The sequence below is a fragment of the Notamacropus eugenii genome, chromosome 4 (genome assembly GCF_028372415.1).
Source record: "Notamacropus eugenii isolate mMacEug1 chromosome 4, mMacEug1.pri_v2, whole genome shotgun sequence".
In the NCBI taxonomy this organism is placed as follows: Eukaryota; Metazoa; Chordata; class Mammalia; order Diprotodontia; family Macropodidae; genus Notamacropus; species Notamacropus eugenii.
The window spans coordinates 443,391,151-443,413,372 of NC_092875.1; the positions used below are offsets into that span (position 1 = coordinate 443,391,151).

At 37.2% G+C, this 22,222-nt stretch overlaps 1 protein-coding gene across 6 annotated transcripts in view; it reads right to left on the reverse strand.

Annotated features, from left to right (window-relative positions):
• The window catches only part of RHOBTB3 (Rho related BTB domain containing 3), a 143,663-nt gene that overhangs the window by 78,619 nt on the left and 42,822 nt on the right, over window positions 1-22,222 (reverse strand). For 4 of the 6 annotated variants that reach the window (XM_072606071.1, XM_072606069.1, XM_072606068.1 and 1 more), the window contains exons 2-3: window positions 9,823-10,051; window positions 2,433-2,625 (exon numbers count right to left, since the gene is read on the reverse strand). In XM_072606071.1, the coding sequence (XP_072462172.1) occupies window positions 2,433-2,625; window positions 9,823-10,051 (422 nt within the window). Of the gene's footprint in view, window positions 1-2,432; window positions 2,626-9,822; window positions 10,052-10,283; window positions 10,801-21,603; window positions 21,783-22,222 lie in introns of those variants that run through there. The other 2 variants (XM_072606072.1, XM_072606073.1) reach the window with 2 other exon arrangements.

Consider the following 22,222-nt stretch of genomic DNA (forward strand, 5'->3'; position numbering starts at 1 on the left):
CAACTGAGGTGAACAAAAGCTAAGCAACTTGCCCAGTGTCACACAACTAGCCACTGAGGCCACATATGAGTGCAAATCTTGCTGACTCCAGGCCCAGCATTCTATCCACTGTGTCTCCCAGCTGCCTCAAAGACAGCTAAACCCATCAGAACTGAAGAGGTTACCAGTCCAAAGGCATCATCAAAACATAAAATCTTATCATTTTAGATATAAATCCTTTTACAATTAGGAAAATTGAGGCTAGAGGGATTAAATAACTTGTCCAAGGTCATCCAGTTAAAAGTGGAGATACAATAATGAACACGAAAAAAAGTGGTTTGAGCTGCCCAGTAATCAAATATTCCTTCAATAAGAAAGAAAAACATTTGGCATTCAAGGAAGATTTAAAGATATCCAGGATAAAGACAGCAAATAATGCTTGATTTCTCTGAGTTGTATCATACATAAAGCTTGATCTGAGTTTGCTTTTCTATGATCAGATTAGGTTTTGCGTTAAAGGAAAAAATTTTCATGAAGAACTTTGCCTATTATGATAAAACACTCTTGGTATTTTACATTCTTTACAAAGCCTCCATAAACAGGGCCTTTGATTTACTAAAGACAGAGGCCCCCTTATGTCTACAAAGCTCTCCTTATGTTGATGGAATGGGGGTGGGCAGATTGCCTTAATATGCCTTGATTCAAGGCAAAATGAATGAAGGTCAGCAATGCTTCCAATGCAAAAGTAAATAAACAGAATGAAAAATAATATTAAGTGTTTCTGACAAAAAAAGTACGTCTGAAAAAATTAAATTAGTTCATTTCAGTTTGATGACAATATACACAGTGTATAAAAGGAAACCTGGTTCAGTGGGGGAAAAAAGACCTAGATTAAAATCTAGACTCTTGCCTCTTACATTTAATTGTTGTATAACTGTGGGCAAATCACTTACACATTTATTAAACACCTACTATATGCCCAATACTGTGCTGGAAATACAAAGTCAAAAATTTAAATCTTTTCCCACAAGGAGCTGAGACCATATGTACACAGATACAGAAGAAATATGAAATAAACGTTAAGGTAGTTTTGAGAAACAGGTAACTAGCATCCAGAAAGATCATGAAAGGTTTCATGTAAAGGTGGTGCTTGAGTCAAATACTGAAGAAATTAAGAGATTCTAAGAGCGAGAGGGATTGCCTTCCAGACACAAAGATGGGCCAACGAAAAGACCTTGAGACAGGAGTTAGACTTGTCACATTTGAAGAACAGCAAGATGACCAGTTTGGCTAGACTCCCACATTACAGATTAAGGGGAGGGGAATAACATACGGTGAGTTTGGAAAGGTAAAATGGGACCAGCTTATGAAAGATTTTAAAAGCCAAACAAAGTGTTTATATTTTAAACTAGAGGCAACAGGAAACCAGTGAAATTTATTGAGTAGGATAATACGGTCAGATCTGCACTTATGGAAAAAATCCCTCTGGCAACTATGTGGAGGATGATTGGAGTAAGCAGAGGTTTGAGACAGGGAGACCCATATGAAGTCTATTGCAAAAGTCCAGGCAAAAGATGATGAGGTCCTGATCAAAGATGAAGGCTATTTGATCACCAACTACTGTCTTATGACTGACTATAACAGGTCTTTCATAATAGCTCTTTTAACTATCTTTACATTAGATTTTCTGGTAAGTCAGTGGATCTGTGATCCACACTCTTCATTTTACATCACTCTTCTTCATGTCCTCCCACAAATCTTCCACAGCATATACAGCCAACATGCTAAGGGGTCCTAGATTTCCTGACATTGCATGGATACCAATGAAGTACCTAGGTTGTCTACTTCTTGCTCCCTATACATTCCTAGCCCACCTCCTATGTTAGTCATTTCCCACCAGGCTTTATACTGCTTGTCCTGTGCAATTACGCATTGGTAATATGTTGTACATTTATTTTTTCCATTGCCCTTTGGGTGACTTGCAAATGGAACTATATATTCAAAAATTCAACTTCTTAAAAACTTTCGTCATGGGTACTTGTTCCTAAATAATTAATCTTGGTGATTCTGAATTCTCCACGTTCCTAATTTGATCCTAACATCACCCTATGAGGTAGGTAGTATAAGGATTCTTATTCCCATTTTACAGATAAGAAAAAGTAAGGCTTATAAAAAAGATAATCATCATAAAGACAAGTTATCATTCGACTTGCAAATGATCATATAATTAGTAGATGTCTGCAGTTGGACATGAAATCAAGCATTTTAACTCCAAATCTATTTTTATGTCATGGCAATAGTGTCACTTAATAGTACAAATTCATAATAGCTAACATTTGAACTAAAGTTACTTCATATATTTTAAAACTGCATATTTTATATTAAAATAAGAATCTATTTCAGAGTAATATGGTACTTTACATCCAATTACAATGAAAAAATAAAACACTTACCATTTTGTCTGATACCAACAGCAGAAATTATTACTGGGACTGAGCAATGATTTAATGTTCTTTTTATCACTGGAATATAACTGTCCTTTACTTCTTGAAATGAAGACTTGTCATTTACAGAGTATTTGATTACAATGATGTCGGCCCCAACAATAAGATTTCGAGAGGTATACCAATCACTGTCAAAAATACCCTAAATCAAAATGCAAAGAACAATCCTTTTACTCATAACAATCATAAAATAGATTACAAATTATGAGATTGGCTAATTTTAACTCCTGTTTTATTGTCGTGCATGGAAAAAGATAATAAAATCCTTTAAATAATCATTCCATTATCACTATACAAAAAACTACTTCCTTGCTTAGAAAACTGTGTGTTAATAGGAATAGTAGAGCCAGAGAGTTCCTAACAGCATGAAGATAGAAAACTAAATACTTAACATTTGTATTTTAAATTAAGCATACAAATATGTTTTCTCTTTGTAATTACTGAATGATTGCAAAAACCTATAGGAGCAGATGCAACAGCAGTGCCATAGTAATGTAAATACAGGAGAGCTGAAGGCTTTTTACGTGATTCTTCTAGTAAACTACTTGGGATTTTTGTTTTTATTTTACTATGTATTTTGGGGAACCTCCATTTCCAATCCCCATACTGGAGAATTGCCCTACTTTTCAGAACCATGTAGAACACAGAGGAAAATGTTCACAAACGATATTTTGTATGCAGAGTCAAAAGACCTGGATTCAAGTCTGGCTCTGCAGTGTAGTTTATAAGTCATTTAATTTCTAAGGGCCCCCAGCAACTTGCTAAAACCAATTGCTGTACAACAGTCACAAATCTACATTAGCAGAGAGAGTTTTCTCATCAGCTGCTCCCAGTACAGATGAAAATACAAGTCTGGAAAAAAAAAAACAATTTTTAAAAATCATCAATAAGGATTTCTTCATAATTCATGTTATTTTAATTCATGAATGGACCACATAAATGATAAATGTCAAATAATCCCCTTCCCTAGTTCTCAAATCTTAATTTAGGGACTATAGGTAATATATGCACATTTATAGTAGACATGAATATGCAAAATTGATATATAATACGCATGTGACTATAAATAAACACAAAATATACATACATGTGAATATATATATTTGTGAGTACACATGTACTTATTAAGGATGAGACTCAGAAATTAAGGAAACTGAAAAAATTCACTCTCACCTTTGTGATTCCAATTAATTAAAAATTCCTTTCCTTCTGGTATTTGTCAAAGATAATATAAAATGTACAAATACTTAAAATTTAATGTGTAAATACCATTACATAGAAAGTACAGTCTTAAGCATGAAAGTGCTGTGGTCTACTCTACAAATGCCAATAGTTTTATTCCAATAACTTCACTTTCTTTTTTACTGTGCTATAAAAGGCTTACTTGTTTTCATTTATATGGCCTTTTGTATACTTTTCTGAGTGGCAGAGTGACTCAAGACGGGGATGAATTTAGAAGATCAGTTTAAAACTGTTGCGTTATGGAAATCTGTGTTTTGAAATGTGAGTAGAGAACAGAGCTATTAGTGTCTTGCATCCATCAATCCAGGGCAATGCTGCAGGCCCCTTTTTCCTGTGTGGTAGAAAGCTGGTGAAGTTTCTTACTTAGCAATGTTTACAGAAAAGCTCTCAAAACTGCCAGCTCTATTTGGGTACTGTATGCTCCTGCAACTCACGCAAAGCCAAAGTACAGGATATGATGGAGTGTTCCCTCCCCTTAAGTACCAAGAAAACCCTCAGAAGTATGAGGAATCCAGAATGCTTTTCAGAAATGAGAACAACTTGGCAAAGAGAAATGTAGCTATTTGATGAAGTTAAAGGGAACCAAAGACAACCATGGAATGAAAACATGAAAAGTCAAGGAGTTTGATAAGGAAAAAAGGAGGAAGAGCAGCAAAGGGCAGGAGGGAGCCAGGAAAGTTTCCCAGCACAATCTGCCAATACTTCCTAATTCCTGCTCAAAACTCCTTCTAATTGCTTCCGTTCTAATTTTGTGCATATAGAGATATGAACAAAGTATTAGATAGGCAAAGTCAAAGGAAGAGAATGAAAAAGTTATGCAAATGTTAAATAAATACATGAAACGGAAAGAAATGTACAAGAAATGTACATCTAGGTGCAAGTAAAGAAGTGGTCTATGCAATTTCAAATCTGCACTATTCAAAATTATGATATAGAATATAGTCCCTGGTTCCAGTACAAAGTTAATATGTAGTGGGAATTTGAATAATGCACAATTCATTACTTGCACTAATTGGGACCCTGCTGTACCTAACAACACATAGGAAAGGATTTGTACATCACTTTTTCATTTTCTATACTTTTGTTAATAAAGAACTTGATATCAAATTTTAAAATATAAGCACAATCTGAGAAAATAGGAGCAAAGAATGTATTCTGTATGAAAAAATAAATAAATAAATTTATGAAACAATGAATCACACCTAAGATGAGGTTTCAGCAAAGCTAGTGATCTGCAGGAAGTGCTCTATCACAGTGTAATACTGTATCAATTAGCAGCCCAGTTGGCCCATTCCAGTTTTGTGGGCACCACACCACTCAAAAATGGGTGAAGGAGAAAACAATCTGTTTCTTTCCTTGAAGGGAAGAATCCAATATTCCTACTCTTTTGTACACTACACTTCCAAGGAATTCTCTACAGCATTATATGACCACAGCCTCAGACACAGGGTTTGGAGATCTGGATTTACTACTTTTTATCAGACGTTATAAAGTGAAATAATTATTCCATTTCCCAATGGTATTATGAATAAGACACATTTCAAGTGGCCATAATTTAGCTAATTTTTAAAAAAAATTACTATGCTTTTGAAAACAGTGACTGAAAAATGAGAGTAGATACAAATACTCAAATTATTCCAATTAATATTCCACTTAATATATTTCAATACATCTTTACTAATATGTGAGGCATAAAACTAGTGCCCTCTGGGGTATTAATTTTATCGCAATCCCTCCTAATTTTACTTCATGTGAAATTTAAAATGCTATTACTTTGCCTTCACAATAGGGACGTCAGACTATTGACTACGGTACAACTGGAACCAGAGAAATCATTATGGGGCACAGCAAATAAAGTAGGACTAGATTTTAGAGATCACATGATCCAATCCCCTCAATCTACAGGTAGGTAAACCAAGGCCCAGAAAAGTTAAAAGTGATTTGTTCAAGGTGACATGGACAGTAAATGGCATAATCAGTAATTAAAACCACAGAACTTAGAGCCAGAAGGGACCTTAAAGATTATTGAACACAATAATCTCATTTCACAGATGAGGAAACTGAGACCTACAAAGTTTAATTGACTCTCCCAGGGAGGGACATGCATGTAATAGGTCTTCAGTCTCCTAGTATAATACTCTTTCTTTTATATTACACAGCTTCTCTACAAAGTATTTGCTGCTTCCATGGAACCATTAGATTGGCAGTAGACACTACAGAATCACCAAACTGTTCTCTTGTATCTTTCAAGGCATCTCAAAACTAACTTCCGGCTAGGGCCTATAGGAGTGGGAAATCTGCCTCAGGTTCCCTATACCTGGCCTGCCCAATCCCCAATAGGTCAATGTACCCTGACACCTTAATACAATTTTGATTCTCTTTATAAATCAGATACTCTAGAAGGAATACTTTTCATAGGATCCTTTTATGGATGTGTATGGATAGGTGTGTGTGTGTGTGTGTGTGTGTGTGTATGTGTTTGTATCTTAAGACATTTAAAATTCTTCTTCTTAAGAAATAGTTTATTTTCCACATGGTGTGCCCTATTTAAAGCTGCATAATATAAATTTGGCTTTTTAAAAAAGGAACTTAAAAAATAATTAGCATTTAATATGCCATTACATTTATTTAGAAATATCATATTTATTTAAAAATATAAACTGAAAACTGCTAGATCATCAAGATCTTAAAATATACCTACCTCACAGCATAGGTTCAGATAACAAAATGAATATAAAGTGCCTGGCAAGTACTTTCCAAATGCCAGTCATTTTCATAAATAATAAAAAATAACAATAAAGAATAGTATGAAAGTATACTTTCTTGGTATTACCTACAAGTGGGTTCAGTATGAATCAAATAACAAGTAAGGAACATAATTGATGTTAATGTCCACGAAGGGCATTAGAACATAATGTCCTTAGAAGAAAAGCATTCTAAACAATTTTGTTATTCAGCTAGAACGGGTCATGGTGACCTAAAAAACTATAAAAGGTAACAAATCCAGGACCAGTCAATATCTGTACTAAAATGAACTATTAAACCATAAAAATTTCCAGGCATACTTTTTACACATGGCAAAACTCCTTTCAAAATTTTCAAGAAGGGATTTTTTTCCTCCTATAGACAAAATGAAAACTTTTAACTTATTTGGAAGATTCCAATTGCTAGAGCTAATAAATAAGCATTGTTTTAAAGTAAAAAACATTGAAGGGTCAAAGAAAAAGCATGGACACAGTTCAAACTGTGCTTTATTTTCCTCAAAAATACTTTATTTGCCCAAAGTTTCTTGAGTTGTTTGAATGTCTTTACTAACACTGTTGAACCAATTATCCATGAATTTAAGATTCAATAAGCCAAACTGGATAACAGTGTGGCGGAAATTAGGCATAGACCCATACCTGACACCGTACACAAGAATAAAGTCCAAATGGGTACATGATTTAGGTATAAAGATTGATACCATGAACAAACTGGAGAAGCAAGGAATAGTGTATTTATCAGATCTATGGAGAAGGGAAGAATTCTTTACTAAAGGAGAGATAGAATGCATTATGAAATGCAAAATGGATAACTTTGAGTACATTAAACTGAGAAGTTTTTGCACAACCAAACCCAATGCAACCAAAATCTGGAGGGATGTAGTAAATTGGGAAAAAATTTTTACAGCTAAGCTCGGGGATAAAGGCCTCATTTCTAGAATATATAGAGAACTGACCCAAATGTATAATCATACAAGTCATTCCCCAATTGATAAATGGTCAAAGGATATGAACAGGCAATTTTCAGAGGAAGAAATTAAAGCTATCTATAATCATATGAAAAAATGCTCTAAATCACTATTGGTTAGAGAGATGCAAATCAAAACAACTCTGAGGTACCACATCACACCTATAAGATTGGCAAACATGACAGAACAAGAAAATGATAAATGCTGGAGAGGATGTGGGAGAGTTGGAACACTAATTCATTGTTGGTGGAGCTGTGAGCGCATCCAACCATTCTGGAGAGCAATTTGGAACTATGCCCAAAGGGCTACAAAAATGTGCATACCCTTTGACCCAGCAATATCGCTACTAGGACTATATCCCCAAGAGATCATAAAAATGGCAAAGGGTCCCACATGTACAAAAATATTTATAGCAGCACTCTATGTAGTTGCCAAAAACTGGAAGTCAAGGGGATGTCCATCAATTGGGGAATGGCTGAATAAATTATGGTATATGAATGTAATGGAGTACTATTGTGCCATAAGAAATGATGAACAAGAAGACTTCAGAGAGGCCTGGAAGGACTTATATGACCTGATGCTGAGTGAAAGGAGCAGAACCAGGAGAACTTTATGCACAGCAACAACCACAGTGTGTGAGAGTTTTTTCTGGTAGACTTAGATTTTTGTAATAACACAAGAACTTCTGAAAAAAAAAAAAAAATCCCAATGGTGGACCTCAAGGCAAAATGCCTTCCACACTCAGAGAGAGAAATATGGAAGTCACTCACATAATGTAGCAGATCATGTTTGTGTATGTGTATCTGTTTGTGTATCATGTTCTGATTTGTTATACGGATTCTTTCATTTATCTTAGTCTGACTACATAGCATGACTATAGTGAAAATATACTCAATAGGAAAGTATATGTAGAATCTATACAGAATTGTATGCAGTCGTGGGGAGGGAGGGAGGTAGTGGGGGGTGGGTGGGGAGGGATAAAATCGCAATTGTATGGCAGTGATTGTTAAACATTAAAAAAATAAAAAAATTAATAAAAAAAAAAAAAAAAAGATTCAATAAGCCAAAGGGCACATAGGTGGCTCAGTGGATAAAGCACTGACTCCTGAGTCAGGAGGACCTGAGTTCAAATCTAGCCTCAGATATTTGACACTTGCTAGCTGTGTGACCCTGGGCAAGTCTCTTAACCCTCATTGCTTTGAGCAGTGCAATTAAACAAATCTGCTAAAAGGAAAGAAATAGTTTATTTAATTAATTGGCATAATCATCCCTCCTTCCTAGAAAACAGATAAGCACTTCACAAATATCATCATCAAGGATGAATTATCACTCTTGAATTGACATGGTTTAGATTTTAGACACCTAATAACTTTCCTTTAATTTGAAATTAACATCTGTAATAACTAAAATTAAATTAAAACATTTCTTTAAAGGACTACTAATTTCTTTTTATGCTGATTAAGTTTTTTAAAAATTCCAAGTGTCTGATAAAATTTCAAAGTATGATCTATACTTTTACAATCCTGACACTTAACTTTTAAGAACCTAAATCCAGTATTAATGTCTATGTTATTAAAGGATCAGATTAAATGGTCTGCCAAATAAAGACAAATTAACAATTTCAAAAGTTAGAGTTCTAGGATACTCAGAAAAAAATGCAGGTGTGCTGGTGAAATTCACTGATACATTTTCAGTAACCTCATAGGAGCAACGTTGGAAACTGATTAATGTTATTGCAATTTCATTATTTCTATTACAGAAAAACGTGTTGTATTCATTTTTAAAAATCATCATCCTATGCACTCATTACTCTGCCTTAAAGTTCTATAAAATCATGGAAGGCAACCAACAGGAATTACCTTCCTTAAAAAAAAAGAGAACACATCACGTAAACCTGGTTTTCGACGCTTAATCTTATGGTAGAAACAGACAATTTAAAATAATTTTTCAGCCACAAGTTTAAAAGAATTTAACCTAGTCTTCTTTCTAAACTGGTTTATTCAAAAAAGAGTTTTGACTATCAGCTTTCAGAGAGTTTTATTTTTAGAATGGCATTACTACATTATCAACACGTTAGGTAACTGGGAAAAACACATAGCTCTCTCTGGGTGCAACAATGTGACCCTGTCATTTTATTCAGCTGTCTTTGTAGCAAAGGATTTAATTAATAGTATCTGTGAAGCGTTTGTAGCAGTAGGTGCCCAACACGCAAGAGTTTTAGCTAATTTTTTTTTCCTCCAAGGAAGCAAATGACCAAAGGGAGATCAAAATTAATGATGCCTAAAATTCCTGGGGTAACGAGTTAAAAGAGGGGAAAAACTGCTTCCAGACTCTTTAGAAGTGGATAGAGCTGCTGCTTTCTCTTACCCAGACGGGACAATCATGTACCACCAGTCTGACATTTCCAAACACACAGGCTTGATATTCAGTAAATACAGGATATGCAATCGAGCTGGCATCAGAGTTCAGCAACAAGCTGCTTTCTGTGTCTGAAACGAGAGCACTTCTCCCTAGATAAGTCCAGATCAGACCCGACTGACGATTGTCCTCGGGAAGTCCATCTCCTTCATTTCCTAATGCAACAATGTGAATGGACCTATGAAAGAGAGAGAAAGAAAGAAAGAAAGAGGGGGCGGGGGGAGAAGAAACAATTTTGAGACCGATTTTTCCACTTTTATCAGAACAGGAAGTGAAGGAAAGCAAGGAAGGAGGCAAGGTCGAAAATAAGCTGCTTTCAACTAAGAAAGAAAAAAAATCTATTGAATTCTGCTATTTGAAATTACTCAACCAAAAAAAAAAAAAAAGGAGGCAAAAACTGGATTACATACATGATCTTAAATCCAAAGGCAGGGCAGCGAATGAGAAAAGAGCAGCTCCGCCAGCACTCTCATGATAAATATCCGGCTTGTTTACCCCGTGGATCTTCTCATTTCCATCTGTTTCCACCCAAACGCTCCTTCCTCTACTATCGTTGCGGCAAACGCAGGGCTTTCCCGTGGGCTTCCAGACCAATCAGGAGAAGCTCTGTACCATCCTATGGAGAGGTGCTGCTGCCCCTGCTGCTGCTGCTGCTGCTACCCCGGCTGTGCTACCCCGGCGGCTGCGGCGGCCGCGGCGCCTGGTCCCTGAATGTAAATGGGCGGCCGCATGTGACAGCCCAGGCACTCGCGTACAGAGTTAATCTTCAGCTAGGTGAATGTCAGCCTATTAAATCACCTCCTCCTCCCTGGCTGCGGCCAGTTAGCCCAGAGGCAGTCGCCTCCGCCCCCGGCCCTGGGAAGGAGGGAAGGAACAACCCTCGCCTACCCTAGCGCAGCACACGTGCAGCCGCGGAGGGGCGATTCTGCAGAACCCACGTAATGCGGGGCACGGCAGGCTCCCACCCCCTTCACTAGACAGGACCCCCTCCCCCTTTCCAAGGCCTAAGCCACGCCGGAGGCTAGAGGAGGGGGCTGGGGCGGTCTTGGAAGCTCAGGGAAATCAATTAAGAAAGAATACGTACTCGTGGGGAGAGCTGTCCGCCTCCCTACCCTGCAGCAAGTTTGGTGAATTGTAAAGGTCGGATCCAAACCAGCTGGAAGAAAGGGGGAGAGGTAGCAGCTCCCTCTGGGTATAGATTGTTGTTGGAAAGAGGGGAAGCCAGAGACCTAGATCTTGGGATTCCAACGGTTTTGCCCCTTTCATTTTCTCTCCCACCCCTTTTCCCTTTTTGGGGGTGGTTGGAGAAAATGTGGGGTTTTTAAAAATCATCTTTGTAGCTGTGTTACTGTGAACATGTTTAATAAATACATGTATTGGAGCTTTCTTTAAAATTATGCTTATTTGGAACTATGCCCGAAGGGCTATAAAAATGTGCATACCCTTTGATCCAGCAATACTGCTTCTAGAGATGGATCCTGAAGAGATCATAAAAATGGGGAAAAGACCCACATGTACAAAAATATTTATAGCAGCTCTCTTTGTGGTGGCCAAGAACTGGAAATTGAGGTGATGCCCATCAACTGGGAAATAGCTGAACAAGTTGTGGTATATGAATGTAATGCAATACTGTTGTGCTATAAGAAATGATGAACAAGCGGACTTCAGAAAAACTTGGATTTATATGAACTGATGCTGAGTGATGTCAGCAGAACCAGGAGAAAGAACATTGTACAAAGTAACAGCTACAGTCTGCCATGACTGATTTTGATAGCCTTAGCGCTTCTCAGCAATGCAAGGACCTAAAAAAAATTCCAAAGGACTCATGATGAAAAATGCCATCCACATCCAGAGAACCTGAGAAAGAACTATGGAGTCTGAATACAGAGTGAAGCAGAATACTTTCTTTTTTTGTTTTGTTTTGTTTTTTCTTTCTCACAGTTTCTCCCATTTGTTATAATTCTTCTATATAAGATGACTAATGTGAAAATGTTTAATAGGAATGCATATGTAAAGCCTATATCAGATTACAGGCCATCTTGGGGAGGGAGGGGGGAAAATTTAAAACTTATGGAAGTAAATGTTGAAAACTAAAAGTAAATTAATTTAATAAAAAATAAAATAAAAATCATGCTTAGAAGAAACTAGAAGCAGCATTCATGATGATACAGTTTGTCCAATAAAGAAATAACTGTCTAATGTATCTTTGGAGGCGATTGTGCTTCATTATAATTGACATCTTTTAATAACAGACAAACTAGTAAATACAAGAAGGACTCTAAAGCAATAGACTGTAAATGGAATTACTTTGAAAAAAGGCCCATATTTTACACATGACAAATGATTATAATGAACCTTTAATTTTTAAGGATTTTCACTGGGTAATCTAATTATATATTTGTAAAGACTAAAATAATAACTGATATAGCCCTTTGTACGTATTATCTCATTTGACCCTCACAACTCCCATGAAGTGCTGCTATTATTTGAACTGTACACAAAGGAGAAAACTAAGTTTAGAAAGATTAAATGGCTTGCCCATTTTGTTGTTGTTGTTCAGCCATTTTGTCCTTTGACCCTTTCTGGGGTTTTCTTAGCAAAGATATTGGAGTAGTTTGCCATTTCCTTTTCCCGTTCATTTTTCAGATGAAGAAACTGAGGCAAGTAGGGTTAAGTGACTTGCCCAGGGTCACATAGTCTCTGAAGCCAGATTTGAACTCAGGTCTTCCTGACTCTAGGCCCTTAGTCTATCGATAGTGCCAGCTCACTGCCCCAACGTGCTCATGGTTACATATAATAAATGTCTGAAGTGAGCCTGTCTCCAAATACAGCAACCCAGAAAGTAGCCATGCCACCACATACTGTAAAAGTGCTAAGTACCAAATGATCAGAATAATACCATAATGCTCCATAGGTTTTTATGGTTTTTCTAGGATACCACATGGAGACAATGGTTGAGGTAACCAAAAGACCTACTTAAGTCTTTGTACAAGTAAGTCCCTTTGTAACTCTATTGATATCAAGAACTGAGTGACATAGATTATCACCATCATAAGTGTCTATTATCTTGTCAAACCTCCTCATTTTACTGGTGAGGAAACTGAAACTCAAAAGAGGGGAAATGACTTTCCCTAAGTTTGAAAGAAGTAACAGTTTACTTTGGTTTTTAATTTTACACAGTTATTCATGCGCTTGCAATGCTGTCTAAGTAAAAATCAATAAAGCAAATCATGACGTCATCTGATTTTTAATAAGACTTTTTAGTCAGCTTTGTTTCAAGCACTATGCTGAGTGCTGAAGATAAAACAAAATAAAAAACAAAAAATAGTCCCAGCCCCGAAGGAGTTTATGCTCTAATAGAAGCTCATTCTAATAACTCTGTTTCTTTTTTGGACATAGACGTATTGTAGATGTGGCTAGTGTCAAGGATATTAAAGATCTGTCCAAAGATTTGCTGCAAGTCTTTATTGCTTATCTGAAAGCATTTTAATATTTTCCAGGTACAAGGATAAAGAATGAGATTCAGGTAGGGATGGTGCTATTTTTTATTATTTGTTTTTTATATTATTTTAATATTAAGTTAACCCAGCATACTTCTCCACAAAGTGATGTTCAGATACCTCATTATGATGTGGAGTTGAACTTGCGTTCTTAAAGGCTATGTCAAAAAAATGTGTCTTCTCAGAGGCAGCTGGTGGCTCAGTAGATAGAGCACTGAATCTGGAGTCAGGAAAACCTAAATTCAAATCCAGCTTCAGACATTTCCTAGCTTTGTGACCCTGGGCAAGTCACTTAACCTTTGACTACCTGAAAAAATGGACCCACTGGAGAAGGAGGCAGGAAACCACTCCATTATCTTTGCCAAGAAAACCCCAAATGGTGTTGCAAAGGGTCAGACATGACTGAACAACACGGCAAGTTCTACCATGCTGGAAGTCTGGTTCAAGCAAGAGACTATATCTGCTATCAAAGGACCAACCTGGCTAGCTACTTAGCAATGAATTCTTTGGCTATGGTAACCAATGAAATTAAAAAAAAATAATAATACAAATTGGCCCTCAGTCTTGTGAAGGACTTCAGACCCAATGCTTGCTAGTATAGTACCAGAAAGGAGGGAAGAAGATGCTAAGAATAACATGGCTTTTAAACAATACATATAAACTTTAGCTTTGTGGCTGGTATTCCAAATGTGAGATCTTCATACAGTGGCCAACAAGTGGATATATGATTCCAGGAACTACAGAGTATCTGTCTTGTCCTCATTATAGAAGAAGCCGGAAGATAAATGGAATGTGTAGCTAAAATGAAAGGATGGTTCACAGGTTGGAGATAAAAATAAAAGTAGATGGAGTTGTTTTCATTGTGTGTTCATAAGCAACATGAAACAATATTTCACAGCACATTTAGTCATCATATATTGCAGTGATCACAAGAAGCATTTGCAAAATTGTGACTATGAAAATGATCATAGCACATATGGTCGCATCTATTCTGGAAGATGAAGAGGTATTTGATAAGACACTCCAAATAAAACAAAAATATACTTTACTTCTCAGTGTTTTCAATGTATACATGGGCACAGGAGAAGATGACAAAAAAAATGTAAGAAAACATGGTAAAAGAGGAAGAAACAAGATTATTCAAAGGTCTGTAAAGTACACAGAAGAATCATTCCTCTCTATCACGAATAATTCCTTCAAGAAGAGATTCAGAAGATAAAATACTAAATAAGCAGCAAATCACAACACAGAAAGGTAAAACTGATTATATTTTAACAGACAGGAAATGACTGGTTAATGATGTCAGATCATTTCTCAACAAGTCAAAACATCAAAGAAAAGGGTAAAATCAACACCAAATTAGAAGATTCCAACCTGACATTTTTCTCTACCAATGCAAAAAAAAATAGGAAAAAGAAGAGACACTATTACTAATAATTATTTTAGCCAAAGTGAATCAATTGCCAAAATGGAGCAATAAAGAGACAAAGGAGCCAGAACAAAAGTGATCTTTTCAAGGCAGATTGCTATTGAGACCAAGGTTGACTAGCGTAATCTTATGGAACAGGTGGTGGAAGATTATGAAAATTACTTGTGTGTCACAAAACATTAAGAAACAATGGAGGAAAAAACAAATTTAAGGAAAGCTTAGTCAGAAACCCAATTGATCAGAATTGTCTGAGAATATTTAAGAATGAAATTCAAAGGAGGACAACAAAATGATGAAAAAATAGAAAATACAAAGGATTTTATTTTTTCTTAAACTTCTCCATCAATGTCATATGATTACCATATACATATACATATATATATATGTGTGTATATATATATATATATATACACTCTAACCTTATAGTCCTTGGTGTAAGCAAATATAAATGGAATTGAAGAAAACAGTTGGGAAGAACAACTAGACTAGAAAAACTACACAAAGAGGAGTCCTGTGCTGGAGACAACACAATTTTGGGGGTATTAATAAATTGACCACATCTTGATAACCACACAACTGACTTAAATAAATAGAAAATGCAAGATTTTACTGTCCTTATTTTTTTGCTGACTTTGATTCAATAGAGCGAAATGCTGCCTTAAAGGTTCTCCTCCAATAAAGTGTCTTCTATGCTCATTTTAAAATCATACAAGATTCTTTTAAAGATATAAAAACAAAGGCTAACTGTTCAAAGGCTCCTAATTATTATCATCAAGCAAAATTTGAAACAAGGAGACACATTTTTGTAACCTTAATGAACTATGCTCATCTCAGGGTCCAATTGGAAGAAGAATTCACTATACCTTGAGAGCTCTTTCAGATGCTCCTCTTTATAGATATGATTGTACCAGTCCCCTGAACAGTGTAGAACCTCCTAAATGAGATACATAATCACATCAAAGAGTTCAGGTTGCTCAAGAAAACTCAATTAAATGAAGAATACCTGCTGTCCAGATTATTATATGCAGTTGGATAGACTATCTTAAAAACTGGACCACCAGAATATAAAATATATATCATTGAAAGACATTTCAGATGAACTATATACAGAATTAAACAGGAAGAGGACAGCAGGCTTTGGAAAATTAAACAGCGCTTTTAAAAATGTGAAGTTTATCCTACAAACAAAAGCCCACCTCTTTAAAAATAATATTCTTCTGATTGTTACTATGAATTCTATAATACTCTAGTCTTCAAAGAATTAAAATTTAGTGTCACCCAAAGGACAATGGGAAGGTTCACAGTGACTGTGAATAGGTTACAATATGTTGTTTTTGTTTCAGTTGTTTTTAGTCATGGCCAACTCTTGGTGACCCCATTTGGGGTTTTCTTGGCAGAGACACTGGAGCAGTTTGCCATTTCCTACTCTGGCTCATTTTACAGATGAGGAAATTGAGGCAAGCAGGGTTAAATGACTTGCCCAGGTTCACACAGCTAGTAAGTTTGAAGCCAGATTTGAAGATGAGTCTTCCTGGTCCACTTTCCCTATACACTGCACCACCTAGCTGCCCACAACTCATTTACCCATGTAGAATTCAGCAAGATAAGTAAGACAGAACAACAGAAAGCCTATAAAGGATATAATGAGGGAAAGAGATACTTGACCCCAAGAGAAGATTGCTTCTTATGTGGTTAGAGCAAGGGACAACCAATGGATTGCCTGAATACTCTATTGGTAACCATATAATTACTAGCTGTGTAACCTGGCCAAGTAACTTAACCCTGTTTGCCTCAGTTTCCTCATCTGTAAATTGAACTGGAGAAGGAAATGGCAAACCATTCCAGTATCTCGGTCAAGAAAACCTCAAATGGGATCACAAAGTTAGACATAACTGAAATGGCTCAACAACAAAAAACCATAGTGCTAAAACATCTCAAGGCTGGCCGTAACACCACATGGACAGCTTCCTGGAACCCCTGAACAAGAGTTATGTGTGGCTGGATTGTCTTCTGGATCACTACAGGGAGGATCCACCACAGTGAGATCACAGATCAACGGAAATATCTTTCTTTGAGCTTTTCAGTCTAACCACTTAAACTTTATTTTAAGAGGTGCTAACGCCTCCTCTTCAATTAAAAAAAAAACATATTTCTTACTTAGTCTCTTCTTTGCTTTCATACATCCCACAATTTAAAAAGGGGGGGAAAAACCTGAAGCACAAAATCTGATTCTATAATGGTTGCTCCTGGTAATATCGGAAATTTCATTTTTTGTTCTTGCCATATGAACTATTTTTTTCAAAAGAGAAGCATTTAGAAATACAAATGTTTCAAGCCAATTTAACATTTTCATAAAATTCTAGAGTTGTCAGGTACTTTATGATCCCAGCTCCTCTCTCTAAACAAGTCTCTGCTTGAACAAGGAACTCATTACTTTACAAGGCAGCTGAGTCCCATTTTTTGGATAGCTTTAATTGTTATAAAGTTCTACCTTATGTCCAGCTAAAAAGCTGTTTCCCTGAACCTTTGTAACCATTCCTCTTAATTCTGTCACCTTCTTCAAGTTTGCAAATGTAGTTATAAGGTTCCTCTATGTGCCATATCCAAGCTAAATCCTCCCCCCCCATTTTTTCATTTATTCTTCACATCCAGGACCAAAGACCCCCCAAAGCTTCCCTCACCCTGAGAGACATAACCCACACAACACTGGAGTAGGCCTGGGGACGTGGCCACATAGAAAGTGAATACCTCCAACAAACCTCACCCTTCTATAACAGGCCAAGCCCCAGGGTGCCACTGATCATCAGGCAGGCCCAGGGACTCTCAACTATGACCCATATAAATACTCCTCCTTCTTTTCCCTCCTCTCTCCCCTCCTCTTTTTCTATCTCTTTTTCAGAGATTGATTAACTGATGTTATGTGCCACTGCTAATGGAAAGGGGTGACAATCCTATGGCTCCTTTCAGAATCCCTGTGATTCGGAATTGGAGACTGAGTAGGCTTCCTTCTATAGACACCTCTCTCCTCTCTTTAAGTGCATCTTAGAGTCATCCTTCCCATCCCTCCAGTCCTACCCTTTGACAGTACCTCCTGGAGACCTTTGGGCTTCCCTCAGAAATGACTGTGCACATTTGGGTCTTTCATTTTGGTCTTTGTACCCTCAGCATAAGTCCTGACACACAGAAGGAAATAACTAATGGAATTTACTAAATTGAATATGATTCTGAAATTCCTCATCTAGGCAGCTAGATGGGATGGAGCACCTGGGTCTGGAATCAGGAAGACCTGAGTTCAAATGTGACCTCAAACACGTGTTAGCTGTGAGACCTTGGGGAAGTCACTTAGGCAGTTTGTCTCAATTTCCTCATGTGTAAAACAAGGATTATTATAGCACCTGTCTCACAAGGTTGTTGAAAGGACCAAATCAGACAATTGTAAAGTGATTACCACAGTGCCTGACACATGTTAAGTGCTATACAGATGCTGTCTATTATTATCATCATTCATTCTGGTTACTTCAATTCATCCTGTTTACCTCTTAAAATGTGGTACTCACAAGTGAGCATCATGCTCCTGGTGCAGTCTAAGGAGGGAAGCAGAACACAGTGGGGTTAATCACCTCCCTGGTCCAGGCTGTCCTGCTATTAATGCAGCACAACAACACAGTAACCTTATCCCACTACTGACCCATACGGAACTTAAAATCACTTAAAACTTATCAGTCTTTTCCCTACAAAATTCTTTTAAACCATGTCACTCACAGCCTATTTGTGCAGCTGATTATTTTTTTTAAAGCTAGGTGGCACAGTGGATAGTGTCAGGCCTGGAATCAAGAAGGGCTGAGTTCAAATTCAGTCTCATACACTTGCTACCTATGTGACCCTGGGCATGTCTCTTAATGCCTCAGTTCCTCATCTGTAAAACGAATTGGAGAAGAAAATAGAAAACCACTTCAGTAATTTTGCTTAGAAAACCCCAAATGGGGTCATGAAGAGTCAGACATGACTGAACAACAACACTTCATATGGGCTTTTTGTTTGGGTTGGTTTTTGTTTGTTATTTCTGGGACCAAACCTATGATCTCTTTGGTATAAGAAGATAATGGTGAGAAAACTTCTCTGCAGAACAGCAAATGCTCTGCAATTTATAGTCCTAGAATCAGTGAGTCCGTCAGTCAACAAGAATTTATTAAGTACTTACTAAATGTGTTAAGCACTGGAGATGCAAATAAAGGAAAAATGTAGTCACTTCTCTCAATACATTCACATTCAAATGGATCAGACAACGTGCAGGAAGAATAGACAGAAAGTCATCTCAGAGAAGAGAACCTAGCAAGGGGGGCCAGCCACAAGAAGGTGGGATCTGATTTGAATCCTGAAAGACACCAGGGAAGGCAAGGAGACAGAGGTAAAGAGACATAGTATTCCAGGCATGAGGGAGAGTCGGTGAAAAGGCACAGAGTGGGTCATGTGTGCAAGGATTGCAAGAGGGTCAGTGGAGCTTGATTGTAGACTAGGTGGAAGGGAGTAAAATGTAATAAGTCTGGAAAGGTAGGAAGGACCCAGGTAATGAAGGGCTTTACATACTAAACAGAGCATTTAATTTGATCCTGGAGCCAATGAAGTGTATTGAGTAGGAGGTGACAGAGTTAGACCTGTATTTGAGGAAAGTCACTTTGCCAACAGAGAGAGAGAGAGAGAGAGAGAGAGAGAGAGAGAGAGAGAGAGAGAGAGAGAGAGAGAAACTTGAAGTAGGGAGACTGACCAAAATGCAGTTGAAATCAAAGGAAGGGCTACTTCTCTAAGGACTGAAGTGACAGATGGAGACAGTGTGAAAGCAATTACATACTAAAAAGCATCTGCCCCACTGAGTGCACTACAATATGGGGCATAATCAATGAATGAGTCCATGAACCCTGCTGCTTCTGGGCTGGGTCAAGTGGATCATCCTGTATTTTGGAAGAAGTCCTCAGCAACCAATCTAACATTCCTAGAGAAGATAACTCCTGACCAGAGGATGATTCCAATATGACCTGGCTTGTCAGAAAACATCTACTTGAGAGATGGAAGAGTAGGGTAGACTGTGATAGTGCAGAGCCAAGGTAAAATGTAAAATGCCTATTCAACAGTCCCAGCAAATGCTTTATGTTTCCATGGTTTTAACATTCCAACATAGTACAGCAGTAGAGTCTTTTGTGTATTGGAAATAAATGCGTATCTAATAATTGATTTAGACTGTACTACATACCTTTGGGGAGACCCTTAATCATGATCTAAGCTTTAAGCATTATTTCCCTGGAGTGCCAGTGTTGAGGTATAACGAACCAAAGAGCAGGAGAAAAGAAATCTGAGAAAAGGAATCTGACCTTTCTTCTAGATAGTCAGTCAGTCTCCCCCAGGTCTGAACCTTGTCCAATTACTGCCTGTATGGGTATAGCGCAAATGGGGCCCTTAGAACGGAGGGAGAGGGTGAAGTGATCTAACATACATACACTATTTTCCCAAAGACTTTATTTATGGAGCTGAAAATGTAAGAATATGGTTTGGTAGTTGCTTGTGATTTCTCAGTCAACTTTTTTGAAGTTAAGGTACTATCTGTAATCTTTACCATTCTTTTGGAATATTGCTCTCTTTGAAATATATCAAAGGATTAATTCACTAGTGTCTCTAAAACTATGTTGATTGCAAGATAGACCCTTCTGTATATCCTCGATCACGTACAGTCATCTGCCCTGACTTCCTCTTCTTCATTTATATGATCACTTATTGTGTGGTGAGATACAATCCAAATGCTACAGTTCTACTATTGTCATCACTGAAAATAGATTAAATAAAAATGGTAGCAGAACTGCTCCATTTTGTATGTTTCTCTCCTTCTACTTTCATCAAATTAATCTGGTTTAGCTGAGTCTCAAGCCAAACCCTCCACAGTATCTTTTTCTTTTCAATTGCCTTTTTCTATTTTGAGGCAATACTGTTGAGAGTGTTCAGTTATACTACTTAGTAATATTTTTTTCCAAATGAGCTTATACTCTGCTACTGTTTCTTTTGTTTGCCATGTCTTTCAACTTGGCTAAGAGATTTAATGTTTGATGGCTAAGATGTTTCCCTCTTTTTTTTAACTTCTTCATTGTGATGACCAATTAAAAACTTCCATAGGACATGATGGCAGTCAAATTAATCTTTCTACTTTTGTCATTTCCCATTTGACTCAAACAGGATAGTATGGATCAGTTCCAATTCTATACAGGGTCCTTTTCTCATCTTTATCCTTCTAATTTAACAATGACTTCAACCTTCACTTAGCTGACTGTACACAGATGGCTGATCCTGAAACAGCTGCTATATCTACAACCAGCCCTTTCCTGTCTTTTAGAATGCAGCAAATTTGGTTCTACTATTATGCTGTTCAATGTTTGCCTATTTCAGCACTTTCCAATTCTCTCTTGAAGAAAGGATTCGTAATGTATAGGCATGAGGATTCTGAGTAATCTCACTTTCACACTGATGTCACTAAATAACAAAGTGTGGGTTGAATGTACTTTGGAGTGAATAAATGACAAAGCCTGTATTAAGCATTTACCATGGGCTGAGCCTCTAAGATACAAATATAAGAAAGGAAAATAGTTCTTGTTCTCAAGGAACATACATTGTAATGGTGAAAGATGACACTTAGGAGGAGCTGGAAGGGGTGGGGGTGGAGGGTAAAGACTGGGATACGCTTGGCAGTATGATTTGGAAACAGTGGCTATAAAATGTCATAGAGAACTGATTCCAGGCACAGTTAAGTCAAAAGCTCACCTATCCACATCTGGGTGGTTCCAGGAGTGGAGTCCAAGGTTCCGGTGGGAAAGGGATGAGGATAATGGCACCACATGGAAGTCGCTGGGAAGTTTGGAGGATCTCATCTGATTTTTCTTAGCAGAGCCTCTGTAAATGGATGGCAGTGCCTAAACTGCAGTTATCTTCATGATGTTTACCTGTTTATGTGGTGTAGAGGAAACAACACTGGATTTGTTTTAAAACAAAACAAAACAACTGAGGACTGGCTCTGCAGCTTCCCAGTCATATGACTACAAGCAAATCGCTAGATTTCTCTGAGCCTCACCTAGAAAATGGGAACAATATTTACCCTCCTCACAGCATAGCAATTGTGAGGAAAGTACTATGTAAGTAATGGAAAATGTTATAAAAATTTAAACTCTCATTACTACCACACCCCATTATGCAAAGTAAGATGACCCAGTACCTGCTTAAAAGGATGTTTTTCGTTGCCTTTAGACCACAATGAAACCAAAATCTGCCAGTTACTTGATTTACCTCTCCAAGGAGAACATGCAAAGCACCTGTCCATTTAGCTGCAACTCCTTTATATCTTCTGGTTACCAAAGAATATCACTATAAATGTCATTTGTATCAA